Consider the following 17217-nt stretch of genomic DNA (forward strand, 5'->3'; position numbering starts at 1 on the left):
AAAAGAAACACTACACGATACAGAATTTTCTCTTCCTATTAGATCAGCGTACTATTTACTATATCAATATATTTAAAGCGAAGCACTAGATTATTTTATGTAACATTAGCGCAGTCACGTAGACTTTTACGTAAACGAAGCGTAATCACCTGATATATTTTAAATGGAAACCCTTCATTAGAATGATGACTTTAGCACAAAACAAAATAATTGATAAGATCCATTTTCTTATGTAATCTAGAAAAGTTATTATTTTTACATAAGTTATTTACGTAACATTTTACGTTTTGGTTTAACGAAGAAAACTAACCATAAAGTCCAAATGGGACAAACATATTATATTAAATAAATTTGGATTCATAAAACATATATTTTTTAAAATTAGAATTTAGTCAAGCTTATGTAAGTTTTTTTATCACAAATTAGTATACTGATTGGCGGATGGCAAGATAAGGGAGTTGGGCATGTTGGTCAACGTGATGCTTTTTATATGCATGTTACTCAACGTGACTAGTTCAATCGAGTGTCTGGTCTTCTCGGACTCCGACAAAGGAGCGTCTTTTTGAATCTAAACTCTCTGTAACAAACATTTTTAATAAATTGAAGGAACGAAAAATGCCTAAGAATTACGTGACATCCGACGAAAAGGAATTCAAAATTCCTCACATTAACTTGGCCTACAATCACGAAATGGTACGTAGCGCATTTTTTTAACGGATATTTCTGCTTGATGCTTTACTACAGCTTATCTACTAATTTTAACTTACGTAAGTTTTAACCACCCAGCCCCTTACACATACTAACTCCTTTTCGCGGCCTTGGGCATATCCTAGTCTTGTCCATCAATATATTATCATTGTTTGGTTAATCTTTTTTGGTTTCAAATAGGACGAGAAGCAAGGTTTAGGGGGAAATAGTCTACAAACCACCGTAGAACTTGCATCACATAACCCGAAGGGAAACTTGACCAATCAACCAGTGACCTACACTTGGGAAAACATTGAAGCAGAAGTCGATGTTGTAGAAGGAAGTTGTCGAAAGAAGACGACCACGCGAAAACGCATCCTCGATCATGGTAGAAAGTTATCAATGAAAAATGGTTTGGATTAGACGTTACATAACCCCATTCTTCTTCTCTTAAAGTTACGGGAGCTGTACAGCCGGGAGAGTTCCTGGCCATCATGGGGGCAAGCGGGGCAGGAAAAACGACACTACTTAATTGTCTGACGTTCCGCAACACGGGAAAGCTAAAGATCACCGGGACGAGGTACCTGAACGGCGCACCAGTTAACACGGATAAGTTAGCGCGAATTTCAGGATACGTTCAGCAAGAAGATCTTTTCATTGGCACCTTAAAAGTGGGAGAGGTCCTTCGTTTTCAGGCTCTCTTACGAATGGATAAACATTTTACCTACGAGGAAAGAATGCAAAGAGTTGAAGAAGTTATTCTAGAATTAGGATTAACCAAATGTCGTAACACACTCATTGGAAATCCTGAAAAGGGAATTAAAGGCATCTCGGGCGGAGAAAGGAAACGTCTAGCATTCGCCTGTGAGGTTAGTTAACTTTAAAAGGCACAATAATAATTTGAATTCATTAAGATTAATTTTCATTTCTATTGATGTCTAAACAGGTACTTACCAATCCATCGTTGATGTTCTGCGATGAGCCCACCTCAGGTTTGGACTCTTTTATGGCTCAGAACATCGTACAGGTATTTCGTTTTAAATTAATGTCAAACAAATAAATCTTAACTATTGTCACGTGATGTTTGAAGGCATTGAAAAATTTAGCATCAGCAGGAAAAACTGTTATTTGCACGATCCATCAGCCGTCTTCCGAAGTCTTTGCCATGTTTGATCGTATCTTGTTGATGGCTGAAGGAAGGACAGCTTTCCTAGGGCCAATTGATGATTGTCTTCATTTCTTTTCTACTCAAGGAATGCCATGCCCGGCCAATTATAATCCAGCTGACTTTTACATATTTAGCTTGGCTACTGTGCCGGGCAAGGAGACCGAGTCCCGCCAAAAAATTAAATACGTATGCGATGCTTACGAATCTTCTATATCTGCGAAACACGTTAAAGAAGTCGTTCAAAGAGAACATCAAGAGATCAACCGGAAAGATCAGGCACAGGGTTCAGCAACAATGAAAAAATCACCTTACAAGGCCAATTTCTTCCAGCAGTTCTCCGCCGTACTTTGGCGCTCCTTCCTCTCGGTCGTCCGTGATCCTCAGATTTTGTTAGTGAAGGCATCTTCTTCTGTCGTAAGTCGATAAAGAGCATTAATTGTTTGACACATGGAACTAACAGTTAATTGGTTGACACCTGACAGTTCATCGCTCTTTTGATTGCCCTCATCTATCAAGGACAAACTATGGATGCCAGCAGCTCCTTAAATATTCAGGGCGTTCTGTTTCTGTTCCTAACCAACGCCACTTTCGAAAATGTCTTCGCAGTTATAAATGTAAAGTTTGAAACCTTCTCATCAAATCAGTCAAATATTTTTGCGCATGAACTAAATGGGTTTTTACTTACTTGCAGACTTTTTCATTCGAATTGCCGATATTCTTACGGGAGCACTTCAACGGCATGTACCGGACGGACGTCTACTTTTTGTCCAAAACTATTGCTGAGTTGGGAGTTTACATCCTCTTCCCGTTCATCGCCTTCGCAATTCCATATTACATCATTGGCTTGAATCCGGCAGTGGAAAGATTCTTTATCGGGGCTGGTATCGTCATTCTTGTGACAAACGTCGCCACCTCTTTCGGTGAGTTATCCAGACTTATTATTCTTCATGAAAAGGGAACACGTTCTTAGATCACATTGTCAATTCTTGGAACATATTTTGATTTCAGGTTATTTCGTTTCGTGTGTTGCGTCGACGCCCCAAGTTGCTCTTGCTATTTCAGCACCCATGATTATTCCTGTACTGCTCTTCGGTGGTTTTTTCCTGCAAAATGGTTCGGTTCCTGTTTACCTGGACTGGTTGCGTTACCTGTCCTGGTTTATGTACGGCAATGAAGCCCTATCCATTAACCAGTGGTACGGCGTCGAGTTCAACAACACAGATTGTCAATACGTTGGCTATAACGTCTCTGCAATCGCTGACCTTCTTCCTGAGGACGCGAGTGGGCCCATTGTACAACTTGTTGATATCATTACCGGTCTTTACGCAGCTTACGAGAAAAACGTCGCTTGTAGCGGAGAAGATATTCTGGCAATTTACAACTTCAAACCAGTAATTACGCACGATTTCAACCTTTTAAAAAAAAATTTCTTGATAAAAATATTTTAATCCATTTTTACATTATAGGAGTATTTTTACCGTGATATAGCCTGCCTAGGAGGCCTCATTATCCTATTCCGCATGTGTGCATTTCTTTCACTACTCGGAAAAACCTACAGAAAATAATAGATTGTATAATTGCCACAATAACAAAACTGTTGAATTGCTTCACGATATTGTATCAGTAAAATATTAATTACATTTTCAGCTTTATTAACTTTAAAAAAATGTGTTCCCTATTGAACCAAATCATTAAAACTTAACTTTAACTAGCCCAAAATGGAAACATGCAAATTCGAATTAATTTAGATTTTAAAATACATATGTATTATTAATTTATTATCAGTTCTAATTTAGGCCAGCTTATGTTAAGTTTTTATCATCATGCGACTGAGTAAAGATCTATACTGATTGGTGGTCGCCACGATAACAGACGAGTGTTGCACGCTTAGACAACGTTATTCTAGTCGCATCGACAATCGATCGAGTGTACTGGGCATCCCGTACAAAAGATTTTACCAAACAGCCTTCAAAAATAGTAGTTTTCTGTCACGAAAAATGCCTAAGAATTATAGTGTGACAACCGACGAAAAGGAATTCAAAATTCCTCATGTTAACTTGGCCTACGATCATGGAATGGTAAGTAATGTCAGGCTTCTTTCAAGGTTTTTTTTTTCTATTTGATATTTTACAGCTTATCTAGTCATTTTAACATGTACATTTTGAACTTTCACTTCTTTAACGCTACCTTTTAGAGGCCTTAGACATATCATAGTCTTGTCGACTATTATATTATCGTAGTGGGTAAAATATTGCTTGACTCTCAAATAGGACAGCAGGAAAAGTTTTGGAGAAAATAGTCAACAAGCAACCGTAGAACTTACACCACAGGATCCGAGGGGATATTTGACAAGTCAACCAGTGACCTACACTTGGGAAAACATTGAAGCAGAAGTTAATGTTGCCGAAGGTAGTTGTCGAAAGAAAACGACCACGCGAAAACGCATCCTCGATCATGGTAGAAAATTATCAGTGAAACGTGGTTTAGATTAGACCTTACATAATTACCAAAATTCCTCCTAATTTTAAGTTACGGGGGCAGTACAGCCGGGAGAGTTCCTGGCCATCATGGGGGCAAGCGGGGCAGGAAAGACGACACTGCTTAATTGTCTGACGTTCCGCAACACTGGTAAACTAAAGATCACCGGGACAAGGTACCTGAACGGCGCACCAGTCAACACGGATAAGTTAGCGCGAATTTCAGGATACGTTCAGCAAGATGATCTCTTCATCGGTACCTTAAAAGTGGGAGAGGTCCTTCGTTTTCAGGCTCTATTGCGAATGGATAAACATTTTACCTACAAAGAAAGAATGCAAAGAGTTGAAGAAGTTATTGTAGAATTAGGACTAACCAAATGTCGTGACACACTCATTGGAAATCCTGAAAAGGGAATTAAAGGTATCTCGGGCGGAGAAAAGAAACGTCTAGCGTTCGCCTGTGAGGTACGTTAACCTAAAAAAGCACAATAAGAATATATGTTCATTGATTGATAATTTTCTTCTTCTATCTCAACAGGTACTTACCAATCCATCGTTGATGTTCTGCGATGAGCCCACCTCAGGTTTAGACTCGTTTATGGCTCAGAATATCGTACAGGTATTTCATTTTAAATTAAATGTATTCAAACAATTGTTAACCAAATTTGTCAATTGATATAAAAGGCCTTGAACAAGGGGTCCGCAACTCAAATTTACTACAATAAAAAAGGTAAAAAAGGAAAAAAAAGTGAAAAAAGGAAAAAAAAAGGAAATTTACTTTACGTGCTAAAAGAAGGGCGCGCGCGAACAAACCCCCCCTCCTCCCCATCCCCTCCCTACCCTTTTATTTTCGCTTGAAGAAAAGCCTATCTCTAAAGTAAAAAAGGAAAAATAAAGAAAGGAAAAAGTAAAAAAAATAAAAAGTAAATTTGAGTTGCGGACCCCTTGGCCTTGAAGAGCTTAGCATCCGCCGGAAAAACTGTGATTTGCACGATCCATCAACCATCTTCTGAAGTCTTTGCCATGTTTGATCGTATCTTGTTAATGGCTGAGGGGAAGACAGCTTTTCTAGGGCCTATTGACGATTGCCTACGATTCTTTTCTACGCAAGGGATGCCGTGTCCATCCAATTATAATCCAGCGGATTTTTACATTTTTAGCTTGGCTACTGTGCCGGGCAGAGAAACCGAGTCCCGTCAAAAAATTAAATACGTATGCGATGCTTACGAATCTTCTATGACAGCGAAACACGTTAAAGCAGTCGTTCACAGAGAACACCACGAAACAAACAGGAGAGATAAAGCCCAGGATTCGGAAAAAATTAAAAAATCACCTTACAAGGCTAATTTTTTCCAACAATTCTCAGCCGTCCTATGGCGTTCTTTCGTGTCAATCATTCGTGATCCAGATATTCTAATGATCAAAGGAGCTTCTTCTACGGTAAATTGGTAGAAAAAAAACTTTGCTTGACTAATGTGAAACAAACGTCCGGTTTTGTTAACAGTTCATCGCTCTTTTGATTGCCGTCATCTATCAAGGACAAACTCTGGATGCCAGCAGTTCTTTTAATATTCAAGGTGTTCTATTTGTGCTGCTGACTAACGCTACTTTTGAAAATGTCTTCACAGTTATTCAGGTAAGTTTTAAATAATTCTATCAATTAAGCTAAATATGACTGCACATAAACAAAATGGATTTACTTACACGCAGACTTTTTCATTCGAATTGCCCATATTCTTGCGTGAGCACTTTAATGGCATGTACCGGACGGACGTCTACTTTTTGTCCAAAACATTTGCTGAATTGGCGGTTTACATCGTTTTCCCGTTCATCGGCTTTGCAATTCCATATTACATCATTGGCTTAAATCCGGCAGTAGAAAGATTTTTTATCGGGGCAGGGATCATTATCCTGGTGACAAACGTCGCCACCTCTTTCGGTGAGTTATGGAATTTAAAAAAAAGCATGGATTAATTAATTATTTTTTTAATATAGGGTATTTTGTTTCGTGTATCGCTTCGACGCCTCAAGTTGCTCTTGCTATTTCAGCACCCATGGTTATTCCTGTACTGCTCTTTGGTGGTTTTTTCCTGCAAAACGGTTCAGTTCCTAATTACCTAAACTGGATAAGCTACCTGTCCTGGTTTATGTACGGCAATGAAGCCCTATCCATTAACCAGTGGTACGGCGTCGAGTTCAACAACACAGATTGTCAATATGTCGGCTACAATATCACTAAATTCACTGATTTTCTTCCTGAAAACGCGGATGGACCCATTGCAAATTTTATAGAAGTTCTTACCGGTATTTACGCAGCTTATGAAAAAAACGTCGCTTGTAGCGGAAACGACATTCTTGAAAATTACAACTTCAATCCAGTATTTATGCACCTTTTCTAAAATCTTTCAAACTTCTTTATAAAAATAATTTCACTTTTTTTCAGGGGTATTTTTACCGTGATATAGCCTGCCTAGGAGGCCTCATTATTCTATTCCGTATTTGTGCACTACTTGCACTACTTGGAAAAACCTATCGGAAAAAGTAAATGTTAGGATTGCCATAATTACTTTGATGATAAATCAAAGTGAAATGTAACTTACATGTCCAGTGATTTTAAGTGTATATGGTGTTAGTCTGTACCTAATTAGTAAATATTCAATAAACCGCAGTCTTGAATTTCCTATAAATATTTCCTATTGTTATTGCGAAGAATGAAAAATCAGTGAACGAAAAAGGTTACGTAAAAACAGGTTATCTAACAGGCTAACACCAATTGCAACCTAAATACTCCATTTTCTTGGAGATTTTTTTATTTACATTAGCGTGGGTCATCAGTGTAACGATATGGATTTCATTAAATTCAAGGGAAGCGATGACGAACATTGACGAATTAGGTTATTACTATGAATAAAGTTATTCTGTAGAAGTGACATTCGCTAACATTTGCACAATGTTTTCAGTGACATCGTATAAATTTTTGGTCAAATCTGAATTTGAATATTCCTTCATGAAATACTGGACCAAATCTGTCAGCAAGTTGCCACAAATTAATTTATGTTTAATATAAATTTGATAGCAACACTTACCCGCAGGATTTCCAGCTGTAAATTTCATCGCAAAACCCGTTTTAGAAACACTTTTATCAGTGATAAAGCGAATCAAGGCGACATTAGATGTAGATGTTGTTAAAATAACTTCATCTCTGTGATCTCCACTAATTCGGTTTAGAAATGGAGCAAGATCGCTATCACCATCGTAAATCTAGCAAAACAATTCATTTAAACGACGTGCGATACTAGTGTCTGAAACAAACTGCGATAAACTGTCTACCTATACCTGTATAACGTCATAATCTTCCTCGGTATTAACGTCTAAAAATTCCATTAAAATTTTCTCCGACTGTCCTACACTGATGAGCCAATCACAGCGCATATTACAATCATAGTTAGACGGGTAGTTGGAAGACGTGATGAGGCCCGACGAAGAATAAACGGAATTGAAACAAAGCGGAACCTGTAAAATCATTAACGAAAATTATAAATTCTGCAAATTAAAGCTGAAAAAAGAGTTGCAGTTATACAGAGAAATAATTAGCCTGGAACCCTCGACTGGTGACTTTGCTGTTTGTGACGAAACGGATAAGCAATTCATGACCAGTGGATCTGATGGGGGGTGGTATGGAATTTCCACTGTGCACTAAAATAACTGGGTGTTCGGTACTAGGTCCGTCGTGAACCTGTATCAGTTTTAAATTATAAAATAAACGGTTGAAGCACTGTAAAATGATTAATTATTTACTCACAAGAAAATAGTCGGAACCCATTTCAGTGTCGAATTCAACCAAAACAAGCCGGATGTTTTTTGTTTTATCAACTTGAATGAGCCATACGTAATCCAGTTTATGGTCAGTTGTGGGGAAGTTGGGTGATTCAAACGAACCCGAATCTCCAGTTAACAGCTGACCCAACATTAAATTTTCCAATCCAGTACCAGTCGACGGGCTCGTCGCTTGCGATTTGGCAATTTAAACAGAGCAAATTAAGTTGTACTTACCAAAACTGTAATTACAATTGATCTCATAAACTTACCCGATTCCTGGAGGTAAGTTTCTTCTTCATTTTCATCCTCAACTATATCCGAATAAATAATCGCCACCACTAGCAATGAGAGAGCGATGATCACGGCCTTAAGAGCGGCCATGTGCAATTTTTGAGTACCGTTAGTGGATGATTTAGATTTCACTGATCGTCACAATGGTCACTCCATGGTTTGGATTTGAGATAAGTGTTATGTTTAGATAAGAAAAATAATACCTGATAGGCTGCTGAAAAAAAAAAAAAATTAACTTCTCTGTTTCTTAGGTGACTCAAACAGACAACTTCTCTTAATGCTTTAGATGAATAGCTTTCCATCAAGGAAATAAGAAATTTTTCGTCGACACCTCTTTTGACAGAACATTCAGAATTTAACACCAACGTAACTGTGTATCGGCATTCATCGATGTCTTAAAAGCGAAGCACGATGTTATCAAAAGTCGTCTAAAGCAAACTATTAATTGAACCAGGGAAATTTGAACTGGATAAAATTTTGGCACAGGGTCAGGTCAGGAAATAAAATAGTATAGAATTTTGGCTGATTACACCAGAGTAAATAAGGACGTTGAGGTTCGCAGTTTAGGATGAGGAATTGGAAAATCTTCTGCACAAGAACAGCAATGCTTAACAGCTTGATGACAGGATGAGCCGCAACATTTTAAGGGGCAACAGTTCCAGCGCATGGAAGGGGAAACCGGTGGGGGTTGCTCGTTTGGAAGACGAGCCTTACAGCTTTGAACTTGAGTTTTTACTTCTAGGACATCTAACTCCATTTTTCGAACAAAATGATCCAGCTGAAGTCTCTGCTGCCGCTCTTCGGTGATGGTGTTCCAGAAGCCTGTCAGCTCATCTGTGCAAATGTTGGTCACGGGCGTGTCACGACTAGTTCTTCGTTCGTCCGTTGATTGCAACAGCTTCTGTATTTGCCGAACTTCAGATAGGAGGTCCTGAAACTGTATCATAAAAAAACGTTTTGGAGACTGAAAACAGAAAAGCAATTTTGGTGCAAAGTACCTGCGACCATGGGAACTGCTGAGTATCAGATCTCGATTCGTTCAATCGTCTTTGCTGGGTAGGAGATGATTTAAGTTGACCATGAATATCGCGAGTAAGTTGTGGAGAGCAGCTTTCATCGCGTCTATCTCCCGTTTCTCCGTGAAATGATCTAACCACAGACAAATAGAAACAATAATAATTGAATTCAATTCAATTAAAAAGAAGAAAAATTTAAAGAGCATACCCTGCCGAAGACTGAATGTTCGTAACGCGGTCCCGATGGTAATATGATGGTGGAGAATTAAATGGAGGGGCTGGGGAGATTTTTAGAGGGACAGAGGTTTGTCGGCTATTATTTTCAGAGCATCGTTGAGGACTTTCGGTCTGAGTGGAGACTGTCTGACCAGTTTTGCGTAACTTCTTTTCTAATTGGGCAACCTTCTCAACAAGCACGGCGTCGTCGTCTCGAATCTCCGAAAGAACGCGATTTTGATTCATTAACTTCACAAAAAAAGAAAACTCAAATCAAATACATAAATTTTAACAAATAAAAAAGCTACCTGTTGAAGGCAATTGGCGTACTGTTGTTGGCAATCAATTAAATCCGTTTGCAGTATGTCAATTGTTTCATTCTTGCAGGTTATCTGGGAGTAAAAGCAGCCATGTAGCTTTACCATACTGCTTTTGTATTTTTGGTTTTCATAGTAGTACCTCAGGGGAACAAGCACACATCTGTTTTGCATGCTCCATCCAACAGCTAGCTAGGCCTTAAAAGCCACATCAAACAGCACTAACATTTCAATCAAAGGGTTAGTTAATAAAACATTGATGCAGGGAATAACATATTATGAGTTAGCTTCCATTTATACCAATCATATGTTAGGGAACAGCTGGTCCCACAACTCAAAATATCACATAGTATTCTTTTAAAACAATAAATCAACACAACCATTCTCAAATCCATTATTTCTAGAAATTCTTTTTTATGGGAAACATCAGGCTTATTCATGCTAGCAAGCAAATTAATAAAAGAACACTTAATGTAGTTACAATTTTTAGAAAGGTTATCTTTAAATCCCAATAGGTAATGGATGGGTAGTTAATCTGAAAATGTTTGCCTTTACAAGAAATTCTATCACATCATGTTTTCCATTCCCCAACAGTAGTCATGCATTAAGGATTAGGTCATGCAACATACCTCCATTTCTGCTGCTTTTCTTAAATCTGTTAGTTCTTTTTGTGTTGTGTTAAGAGCATCTTGAAGCTGTTTGATAGTAACTTGTTGTGTTGATATCTATAAGAAGAAAGATTTTAGTAAATTAGTTTAGCAAAACTTTGTGAAAGAATATTCTTACAAGTCTGTTCTTCTCAGATAATTGAGAACGAAGCATATCTAGTTCATATTGCAACACAGATGCATGGTCAATATGAGTGCTAAGATGTTGATGAAGGTTATCCGAAAGCTCTTCTAGACTTCCCATGCTTTCATCAATGGCCATCATCTAGATAACAGAAAATACTAATAGAATTCAAGTTTGTTAATGACAAACATAGAAAGAAGATAGAACACACATACAGTACTACATAATCCACTTTCTTGTGAAGACGATTTTGATTCGCCGCCTTCAAATAAATCATTTTCGTTCATACCAGCTGCATCACTCATATTTTTCTAAAATTCAAGATAACTTTGGTTCTCTATCGACAGGACTATCATGGATTATTAACAAATTTGCTGTGAGGCTGAGAATTATTTTTATTTACGACAGCAAGAGACCAAGAGAGCACAAACACAGAGCAGCCATGTTTTACTGCATCCTGTAATCCTGCCGCTAGGGGATACAAAAATAGCGGGAAAACGAAAGAATTCAAGTTGTGAATAAACTCTTTGTTGTGAAGTGATAAAACGTGTATGCTGTCAAATGCTAAAACAAGAAAACTATATATTGGCGGATCGAGACCCAGTGGCCTTTTATTACATCCTGTAGTTTGATCTTTTATCTTCTTCCTCCAATAATATTTTTTTACCAAATCGCAAAGTTTCTTACATAGTGCTCTAAATTGCTTGCATATTGTTCATTATTAAAACATATTGAACACATATAGGAATGAGTTATTAAGTCTGTTATAAGATAAGATTGCTACTATAAGAAAATATGATGTGAAAGTTAATGGGTCTGCATATAGTTTTTGGACGCTGTAATAAGATATAAGAGAATGTGAAATTCAAATTCTTAACAAATTTTGAAAAGTTTTTGGGAAATTAAAATATTGACATAATAAAACAAAATATTAATTGGATCGTTGTCTTGCCTCTATCAGCTGCAATGCAATTTTATGATGTCAAATGAACAGTAACTATACAGATGTGATCCGTTAAAATATTTATTGGACCTTTGGTTAAACGTATGCCCAAGTCGATTACGAACAGCAATATATAAAGCGTTTCATCATCCTTGGTTCTAGATCTGATTATCATTTAAATGGTTTTATCTTCTTCTTCAGATTAGGCACGGCTGGTCGATCATCCCTCTTTTTCTTTACACCCAAATAAATTGTCCATTGGAAAAGTAAAGAAAAAGTATTTGAATCAAAGCCAGTCGGTACCACGACATTTTTCACTAGATTACAATCTAGAATATAAAAAAACGTCTATCCGTTGCACCACTGGTAAAACTCATTAAAGAAAACTACTAATTGTAGAATGTATTACAGCCGAATCGCCAAATTCCTTACATACATCCAGTGCTTTAAATTGCGTGCACATTGTTCATTAATAAAAAATATAAGAATATTTACAGGAATGAGTCATTAAGTCTGTTATAAGATAAGATTGCTGTTATTAGAAAATATTATGTAAAAGTAAAAGGAATCCTCCGTCAGCTGATCGGTAGTAATTTTCTGTTTCTGACGGTAGCATTAAATGCGCATTAGAGCGGTATAGGCCTATTACTGTTAATACAGGTATCGCCATCGTTCCAAAGTCTTATAAAGGGTAAATAGACGAAGTAGAGATGCGATAAGACAAAATGCAGAATGCACCTATATCTTTTGGCCTCTTTTATTTGTTCGAGAACAAATAAAGCTTCAAAATATTTGCGTTCTCAGTTCATTGTACATACAATTTTAAATTTTTGATGCACGTAAAAAACAGAAAACTTCTCCTTTAACGTGAATGTAAGTCACGTTTGCAGAGTAAACAAGCCCTTCAGTTGATAAATACAGATTAAGAAGCTGGATCAAAAAATTCAAAATGATTTATCTTATACAAAAACAAACGCCATGTCACATGACGCCATGTTACTAAAGTCGTGCAGTTATTTTTCCCTGTCCTATAAATTGAAGCCCTTCGAACTGAAAACAGACAGACGACCGCAATCGAAATTTGACATTCACAATCTACCTAAGAGTGAGCTTCTTCGAATGTAAGGTTTTTGAGTTATTTATTCACTGTTGTTTTTCAATTATTTATTTGATTTTACTAATAAATCTAACCTATGACAGAATTTCATTTGTGGGTTACTCTGCTTGAACCTTTTTATTTATTTATTTTTTTTTTTTTTTTCAATCAAGTTTATCGACATGGCGAAGTTGTTAATGCTACTTTTCTTGGCCGCTACACTTAAGAGTAGCTTTGGAGCTATTTGCCCCAATCCGCAAGCATACTCTGGTCAATCTCTGTGTGATCCATGGGGTACATACTGTGGTGAATGCGTTTCCTTCTACAAGGTTTTCCATTTTATTTTCTACATTTATTCCTACGACAGCGGATTCATTATTACAATTTTTTTGAATCCAGGTTTGCTCAGATGATACACGAACAACTAGTTCCTGGGTACAAGGGCAAAAAGTCAGAGGAGCCAGCTTGGCATTCGGCACGGGCATTGCCACTTTTACTAACGGCAAGTACGACAGTGGACACACTGCCATTTACGTTGGCCAGTCCTCGACTGGGATTGATGTCTGGGATCAATGGGTTGGCCAACCTGTTCACCAGCGCACTCTTCGATTTGACAGCACCAGTTACCAGAATGACGGGGATAACTTTTACGTTATTCAGTAAACTAAACACGTTTCCTATTGCCATTATAACAATTCAAAAGAACCCCTATTCAATGGCTTTGTCATCCTATTACACAGATATTATAATACAGTTACAATTAAAAGTTACTTTGACTGTGGGACTCTATGGATTTTAAAAATTGTTGAAAAGCATAATCATTCAGCGTTATTTTAAAACACAAATTTATTCAGTAGATTTGAAAGATTACGAAAAATATAAAAGACTAGGCCTACATACGTATCTATAGATTTGATCAGTGGCGTGACTGAATAAAAAACGGTAAACAAGATAACAGCGAGAAAGCAAAAACAAAAATAAATACAACTTGTAAACAACTCTTTGCTGTGAGATGATAAAACGTGTATTGTGGTAATTTGAAGAAAAATGAATAACAGCCTAGAGTGAATAAATAAAATCGAAAGACTCTCTTGATATGGAATCAATATACAATTACTACTACTATTAGATATTACGCTAATCAACAAATAGAACTTGGACGCACTTAAATCAATTTGCTTAAATTTACAGAACTGAATTTCTGGCTTTCACTCAGACCGTAAAATCGCTTTCGGCTCGCGTACTTCTTGTAAGCTCCAGTATATGTAGACTTTCCTTCGCTGGCCTGCAATTTTTTTCAAATCAATCAATCAGCAAACAATAAATAATAAAAAAAAAAAGAAACGTGAGTCAAGGTTATGTACCACATACAAAGCTAAATGAAATAATTATACCTCAAGAATAGCACGAATCATTTTCTGTGCCAAGGGTTCGAGCTTCTTGGGTGATGGCCAGTGCTCTGTAGCGTACCCGATGGGGTAAGGCCATTCCAAGTACCCATCAATCATTCTTCCCGCTAGAAGAGCAGCACTTGCCAACTCGGATGCCGGGATATCCACTGTAGTTATATCGTGCAGAACGGAATCCATGCAATAATTGCAGGTATTGTAGAACTAAGCGAAAAGATTTGTACAAATGATTAATGACTAAGAGAAAATATGATGTACGTGTCGACTGACCTCTTCACTTTGACCGTTCTCGTCGTAAAGCATCAGCCGGTTAAGAAAGAATATGGGATCAGCCACCTGCAGCTGAAAGTTGAGCAACTTCAATACTGTTTGTTCCATGCGAACGAGAATCAAAACGTCGCCTTTGTAACACATCAGGTACAGCAAATCCTGAGCCTGTAAAATAAAAGAGTCCATAAATTATATAGCCCACTTAAAATTTTAGTTGAAGTTAAAGATAAACTTACACTAAGTGCTCTAGACTCCAGTTTAGTGGCCAACCAGAAGACTGCCAGACCACACAATTGCAAACGATTCACGCCAACTTTAAAATGTTGCAAAGTTGCGTCCAACAATCTGACAGCTGTGTGCAATGTCTCCGGCTCCAACTTCAGGTGACCCTATTACGTCAGATTAAATTTTCTAGTTAACTGCGATTCTTTCATAACTCAAATGACATCGTGAACTCACGTGAATTTCAACTAGCCAATTGACCAATGTGGCTCGCATCTCGTTACTAACCCGAGAGCCAACAGTAGATAAATAATTTGGCGAGAAGCAATGTCGACTCTCGAAGCTCTTGGCGTGTAAATACATGTCCTAAAATTCAACCACAATCAATCGCCAACTCGAAAAATATTTAGGGGGAGTATATAATAGAAGAGCAAAATTACGTGAGCCACTGAGGGCTGGCATAGCCACAAATCTTCTGGCTTGACACCGACTAGAGGTGGGACTGTTACTGAGGTAGATGGCGGTGCATCGTCGATATCTATCACGACACAATCTGACTTTGTCCGCCTAACAACCGTTTGACGTTTGCAATTGACTGCGTTCGAAAAGTTGGCACCTGCTGTCACTTTGTTACGACGACGTTGACTAGGCTTTTTGCTGCTGATGACTTTGACATTCTTCTGATTTAGTGTAGCCAGAATAATATTGTGACGTAAGCAAAGTATGAAATTTTAACTGTCAGATGCGAGAGAAAAACGAGCTGCCAAATAATCGTTATCGTACCTTGGTTTGCGGCGGCATGGAGCTGGTGGAAGTATTCAGCTGCTTTGAGCCGCCATTAAGTCGATGTGATCGCCTCAGTGTATCGGGAATTTCCTTCAGGGGCACTCTATTATTAGACATCTGCACGTAGAAACAACGAACCATTAAAATCGAAACACGTTATTGTCATCACATGTCAAAATCAGGTGGAAAATCATAAATAAATGGGAAAGAGAACTGTCACTTTACCTTTGTAAATGTTGTGTTTGTTTCTTACTTTTCAAGAAGAGCGAGCTCGACAATCGAATTAAAATGAATGTTTAAACAATTAAAAAAAACATGAAGGCACACTCTGGTACATCAATCGTTTCCAACTTTCTCGTTTTCTTTTTTTTTTTTTTATTAGAGCGGCCTAAGATTGTACCCTTGGCGTCTGACGGAACGACTAGAACTGTCACTTTCGGCCACATGGCGTAACTTTTATACCTGCAATTTTCTCATTTGTTACCCTTCAACACAGGGTTAAGGTGGGGAGATGACCAGAGGCATCTTTTGTTGTCACTAACCGAGTTTTCTTTCCTGATCCAATTTTGTCAACCTTGCAGTTGCGTAAACCCATTTCAGGATTGTTTCGCATTTCATCCGCTCCACATCACCTGCCGACACTCGACGACGTAAGGGAATAAAATTTAAAAATTCGCGGGAAATTTACGAACTGTTGTTGGACCACCCCGAAAGGTAAAATATCGTAAAAGAAATTGTAAAGGTTTTGTGGACTTATTCCCATTTGTTGTTGTGTTTTGTCACGTTAAATGGATCACGTTCACCAAGTGAAACTCGTCACAACTTCCAAGGAAAGGAAAAGCTTTGCTGAAATTCGAAACATTTTTCAGTTTAGTAGTTTATTGACTTTAGATTTTAGAATATTATCTCAAATATGGGCGTCAAATTGTACAAACTCGTTGACAAGCCAGCTGTCGAAAAAATTTGGAACCCAAATTTTATAAGAAAAAAGCGCATTTATTTCGCCATATCTGTTTGATAAACGAAAGCAGGATTTTAGTGGTCTAAACCTGACTGATGGGGAAACAATTGTTTTTACTCTGCAGTAAAACAAGGTTTTGAGCGAAATTTCAAGAGTAATGTGTTGACTGACTGTTTCCTGCGTATCGTAGCAGTGTTGATCATTAAGAACGATACAATCGACTCGTAAAATCACGTCTGATATTGTTTTTTTTGTTGCTGTCATTGTCATCAACTGACAACCTGTTTTGGAAAAATTTGGGTTTTTTTATTGGAAACCCACAAAAAAAAAAAAAAAAAAAAAAAAAAAAAAAAAAACAGATTGGGGTTTTTATTTTCTTCATCGACCGTCATCGACTGTGTATTTTCCCTACTAGGTGAAGGGCAGTGTGTTAAGCAACTATTTCGCAGCAATATCAATCCAAACTGTTGAAGTAGTCACGAAAAAAATGGTAACAGCGTAACACTTTAGAGATCGGGATAAAAACAGCACAACGGGCAGTCTGTATCCTTGAACTGCATGGCTTGGCTGGATTGCGAAAGCTTTTGAAAGCAAAGAGAAAAACCAACCTACCGATCGTCCGCTGCCGTATAAGTTTGACTCTTGTACCATGTTGGTCATCTTTTCTTGTTCGTTATTTCAACTCTTCCCGGGGAATTTCCCGGAGAATTTTCAAGCGTGCTAGTCGCTTTCGCAGGTAAACATTAC

The 17217-nt window shown here is 37.7% G+C and overlaps 5 protein-coding genes, 1 long non-coding RNA gene and 1 pseudogene across 11 annotated transcripts; 3 read left to right on the forward strand and 4 right to left on the reverse strand.

Annotated features, from left to right (window-relative positions):
• The first annotated feature begins 359 nt into the window (after positions 1–359).
• On the forward strand, positions 360–3507 carry LOC124311008 (protein white-like). Its single transcript, XM_046775240.1, has 9 exons — positions 360–693; positions 889–1075; positions 1144–1556; positions 1634–1714; positions 1778–2269; positions 2338–2469; positions 2547–2775; positions 2864–3246; positions 3322–3507. Exons 1-9 carry the CDS (start codon positions 616–618, stop codon positions 3418–3420), a joined length of 2094 nt encoding a protein of 697 aa, XP_046631196.1. The 5' UTR covers positions 360–615; the 3' UTR covers positions 3421–3507.
• Positions 1979–4562, reverse strand: LOC124311681. Of its 3 annotated transcripts, none has more exons than XR_006910122.1 (5): positions 4500–4562; positions 3334–3407; positions 2541–3267; positions 2168–2483; positions 1979–2069 (listed from the first exon to the last, which is right to left on the reverse strand). It is a non-coding gene; the product is annotated as an uncharacterized LOC124311681 (long non-coding RNA). The 3 variants fall into 3 exon arrangements; XR_006910123.1 differs by lacking the exon at positions 4500–4562 and adding an exon at positions 4355–4439; XR_006910124.1 differs by lacking the exon at positions 4500–4562 and adding an exon at positions 4043–4212.
• LOC124311546 lies at positions 3620–6931 on the forward strand (annotated as a pseudogene).
• A 199-nt stretch (positions 6932–7130) lies between these two features.
• LOC124311306 (deleted in malignant brain tumors 1 protein-like) lies at positions 7131–8702 on the reverse strand. Its single transcript, XM_046775744.1, has 6 exons — positions 8421–8702; positions 8135–8340; positions 7913–8068; positions 7669–7845; positions 7419–7593; positions 7131–7358 (listed from the first exon to the last, which is right to left on the reverse strand). The coding sequence occupies exons 1-6, from the start codon at positions 8530–8532 to the stop codon at positions 7246–7248; spliced, it is 939 nt and encodes a 312-aa protein (XP_046631700.1). The 5' UTR covers positions 8533–8702; the 3' UTR covers positions 7131–7245.
• A 94-nt stretch (positions 8703–8796) lies between these two features.
• On the reverse strand, positions 8797–11250 carry LOC124311212. 3 transcript variants are annotated; one of them, XM_046775605.1, is made up of 7 exons: positions 10999–11250; positions 10778–10924; positions 10621–10716; positions 9983–10066; positions 9667–9923; positions 9441–9591; positions 8797–9379 (listed from the first exon to the last, which is right to left on the reverse strand). In XM_046775605.1, exons 1-7 carry the CDS (start codon positions 11086–11088, stop codon positions 8969–8971), a joined length of 1236 nt encoding a protein of 411 aa, XP_046631561.1. In that variant the 5' UTR covers positions 11089–11250; the 3' UTR covers positions 8797–8968. The 3 variants fall into 3 exon arrangements, with proteins under 3 accessions (XP_046631561.1, XP_046631562.1, XP_046631563.1); XM_046775606.1 differs by having other exon boundaries at positions 10778–10941; positions 10999–11106; XM_046775607.1 differs by lacking the exons at positions 10778–10924; positions 10999–11250 and having other exon boundaries at positions 9983–10212.
• A 1528-nt stretch (positions 11251–12778) lies between these two features.
• On the forward strand, positions 12779–13592 carry LOC124311498. Its single transcript, XM_046776025.1, has 3 exons — positions 12779–12847; positions 12994–13151; positions 13222–13592. The coding sequence occupies exons 2-3, from the start codon at positions 13005–13007 to the stop codon at positions 13483–13485; spliced, it is 411 nt and encodes a 136-aa protein (XP_046631981.1). The 5' UTR covers positions 12779–12847; positions 12994–13004; the 3' UTR covers positions 13486–13592.
• Positions 13593–13823: 231 nt separating this feature from the next.
• Positions 13824–15948, reverse strand: LOC124311241 (G2/mitotic-specific cyclin-B2-like). Of its 2 annotated transcripts, none has more exons than XM_046775649.1 (8): positions 15735–15948; positions 15507–15626; positions 15164–15400; positions 14961–15089; positions 14738–14890; positions 14502–14666; positions 14217–14435; positions 13824–14107 (listed from the first exon to the last, which is right to left on the reverse strand). In XM_046775649.1, the coding sequence occupies exons 2-8, from the start codon at positions 15624–15626 to the stop codon at positions 13988–13990; spliced, it is 1143 nt and encodes a 380-aa protein (XP_046631605.1). In that variant the 5' UTR covers positions 15735–15948; the 3' UTR covers positions 13824–13987. The 2 variants fall into 2 exon arrangements, with proteins under 2 accessions (XP_046631605.1, XP_046631604.1); XM_046775648.1 differs by having other exon boundaries at positions 15164–15418; positions 15735–15947.
• Positions 15949–17217: the final 1269 nt, after the last annotated feature.

The sequence above is a fragment of the Daphnia pulicaria genome, chromosome 8 (assembly GCF_021234035.1).
Source record: "Daphnia pulicaria isolate SC F1-1A chromosome 8, SC_F0-13Bv2, whole genome shotgun sequence".
Classification (NCBI taxonomy): domain Eukaryota; kingdom Metazoa; phylum Arthropoda; class Branchiopoda; order Diplostraca; family Daphniidae; genus Daphnia; species Daphnia pulicaria.

Excerpts from the sequence above, each read along its gene's own strand:
- LOC124311008 (XM_046775240.1), top strand. The coding sequence starts at position 616 with ATGCCTAAGAATTACGTGACATCCGACGAAAAGGAATTCAAAATTCCT. Across the intron at positions 1,076-1,143 it reads AAAACGCATCCTCGATCATG|TTACGGGAGCTGTACAGCCG; the intron begins GTAGAAAGTTAT and ends CTTCTCTTAAAG. Across the intron at positions 2,776-2,863 it reads AAACGTCGCCACCTCTTTCG|GTTATTTCGTTTCGTGTGTT; the intron begins GTGAGTTATCCA and ends TTTTGATTTCAG.
- LOC124311306 (XM_046775744.1), bottom strand. The coding sequence starts at position 8,532 with ATGGCCGCTCTTAAGGCCGTGATCATCGCTCTCTCATTGCTAGTGGTG. Across the intron at positions 8,069-8,134 it reads TGGGTTCCGACTATTTTCTT|GTTCACGACGGACCTAGTAC; the intron begins GTGAGTAAATAA and ends AAACTGATACAG. Across the intron at positions 7,846-7,912 it reads TCCAGGCTAATTATTTCTCT|GTTCCGCTTTGTTTCAATTC; the intron begins GTATAACTGCAA and ends ATGATTTTACAG.
- LOC124311212 (XM_046775605.1), bottom strand. The coding sequence starts at position 11,088 with ATGAGTGATGCAGCTGGTATGAACGAAAATGATTTATTTGAAGGCGGC. Across the intron at positions 10,717-10,777 it reads TATCTGAGAAGAACAGACTT|ATATCAACACAACAAGTTAC; the intron begins GTAAGAATATTC and ends TTCTTCTTATAG. Across the intron at positions 9,924-9,982 it reads ACGCCAATTGCCTTCAACAG|TTAATGAATCAAAATCGCGT; the intron begins GTAGCTTTTTTA and ends TTTTTTGTGAAG.
- LOC124311498 (XM_046776025.1), top strand. The coding sequence starts at position 13,005 with ATGGCGAAGTTGTTAATGCTACTTTTCTTGGCCGCTACACTTAAGAGT. Across the intron at positions 13,152-13,221 it reads AATGCGTTTCCTTCTACAAG|GTTTGCTCAGATGATACACG; the intron begins GTTTTCCATTTT and ends TTTTGAATCCAG.
- LOC124311241 (XM_046775648.1), bottom strand. The coding sequence starts at position 15,626 with ATGTCTAATAATAGAGTGCCCCTGAAGGAAATTCCCGATACACTGAGG. Across the intron at positions 15,419-15,506 it reads CCATGCCGCCGCAAACCAAG|GCTACACTAAATCAGAAGAA; the intron begins GTACGATAACGA and ends AATATTATTCTG. Across the intron at positions 15,090-15,163 it reads GCCAGCCCTCAGTGGCTCAC|GACATGTATTTACACGCCAA; the intron begins GTAATTTTGCTC and ends GTTGAATTTTAG.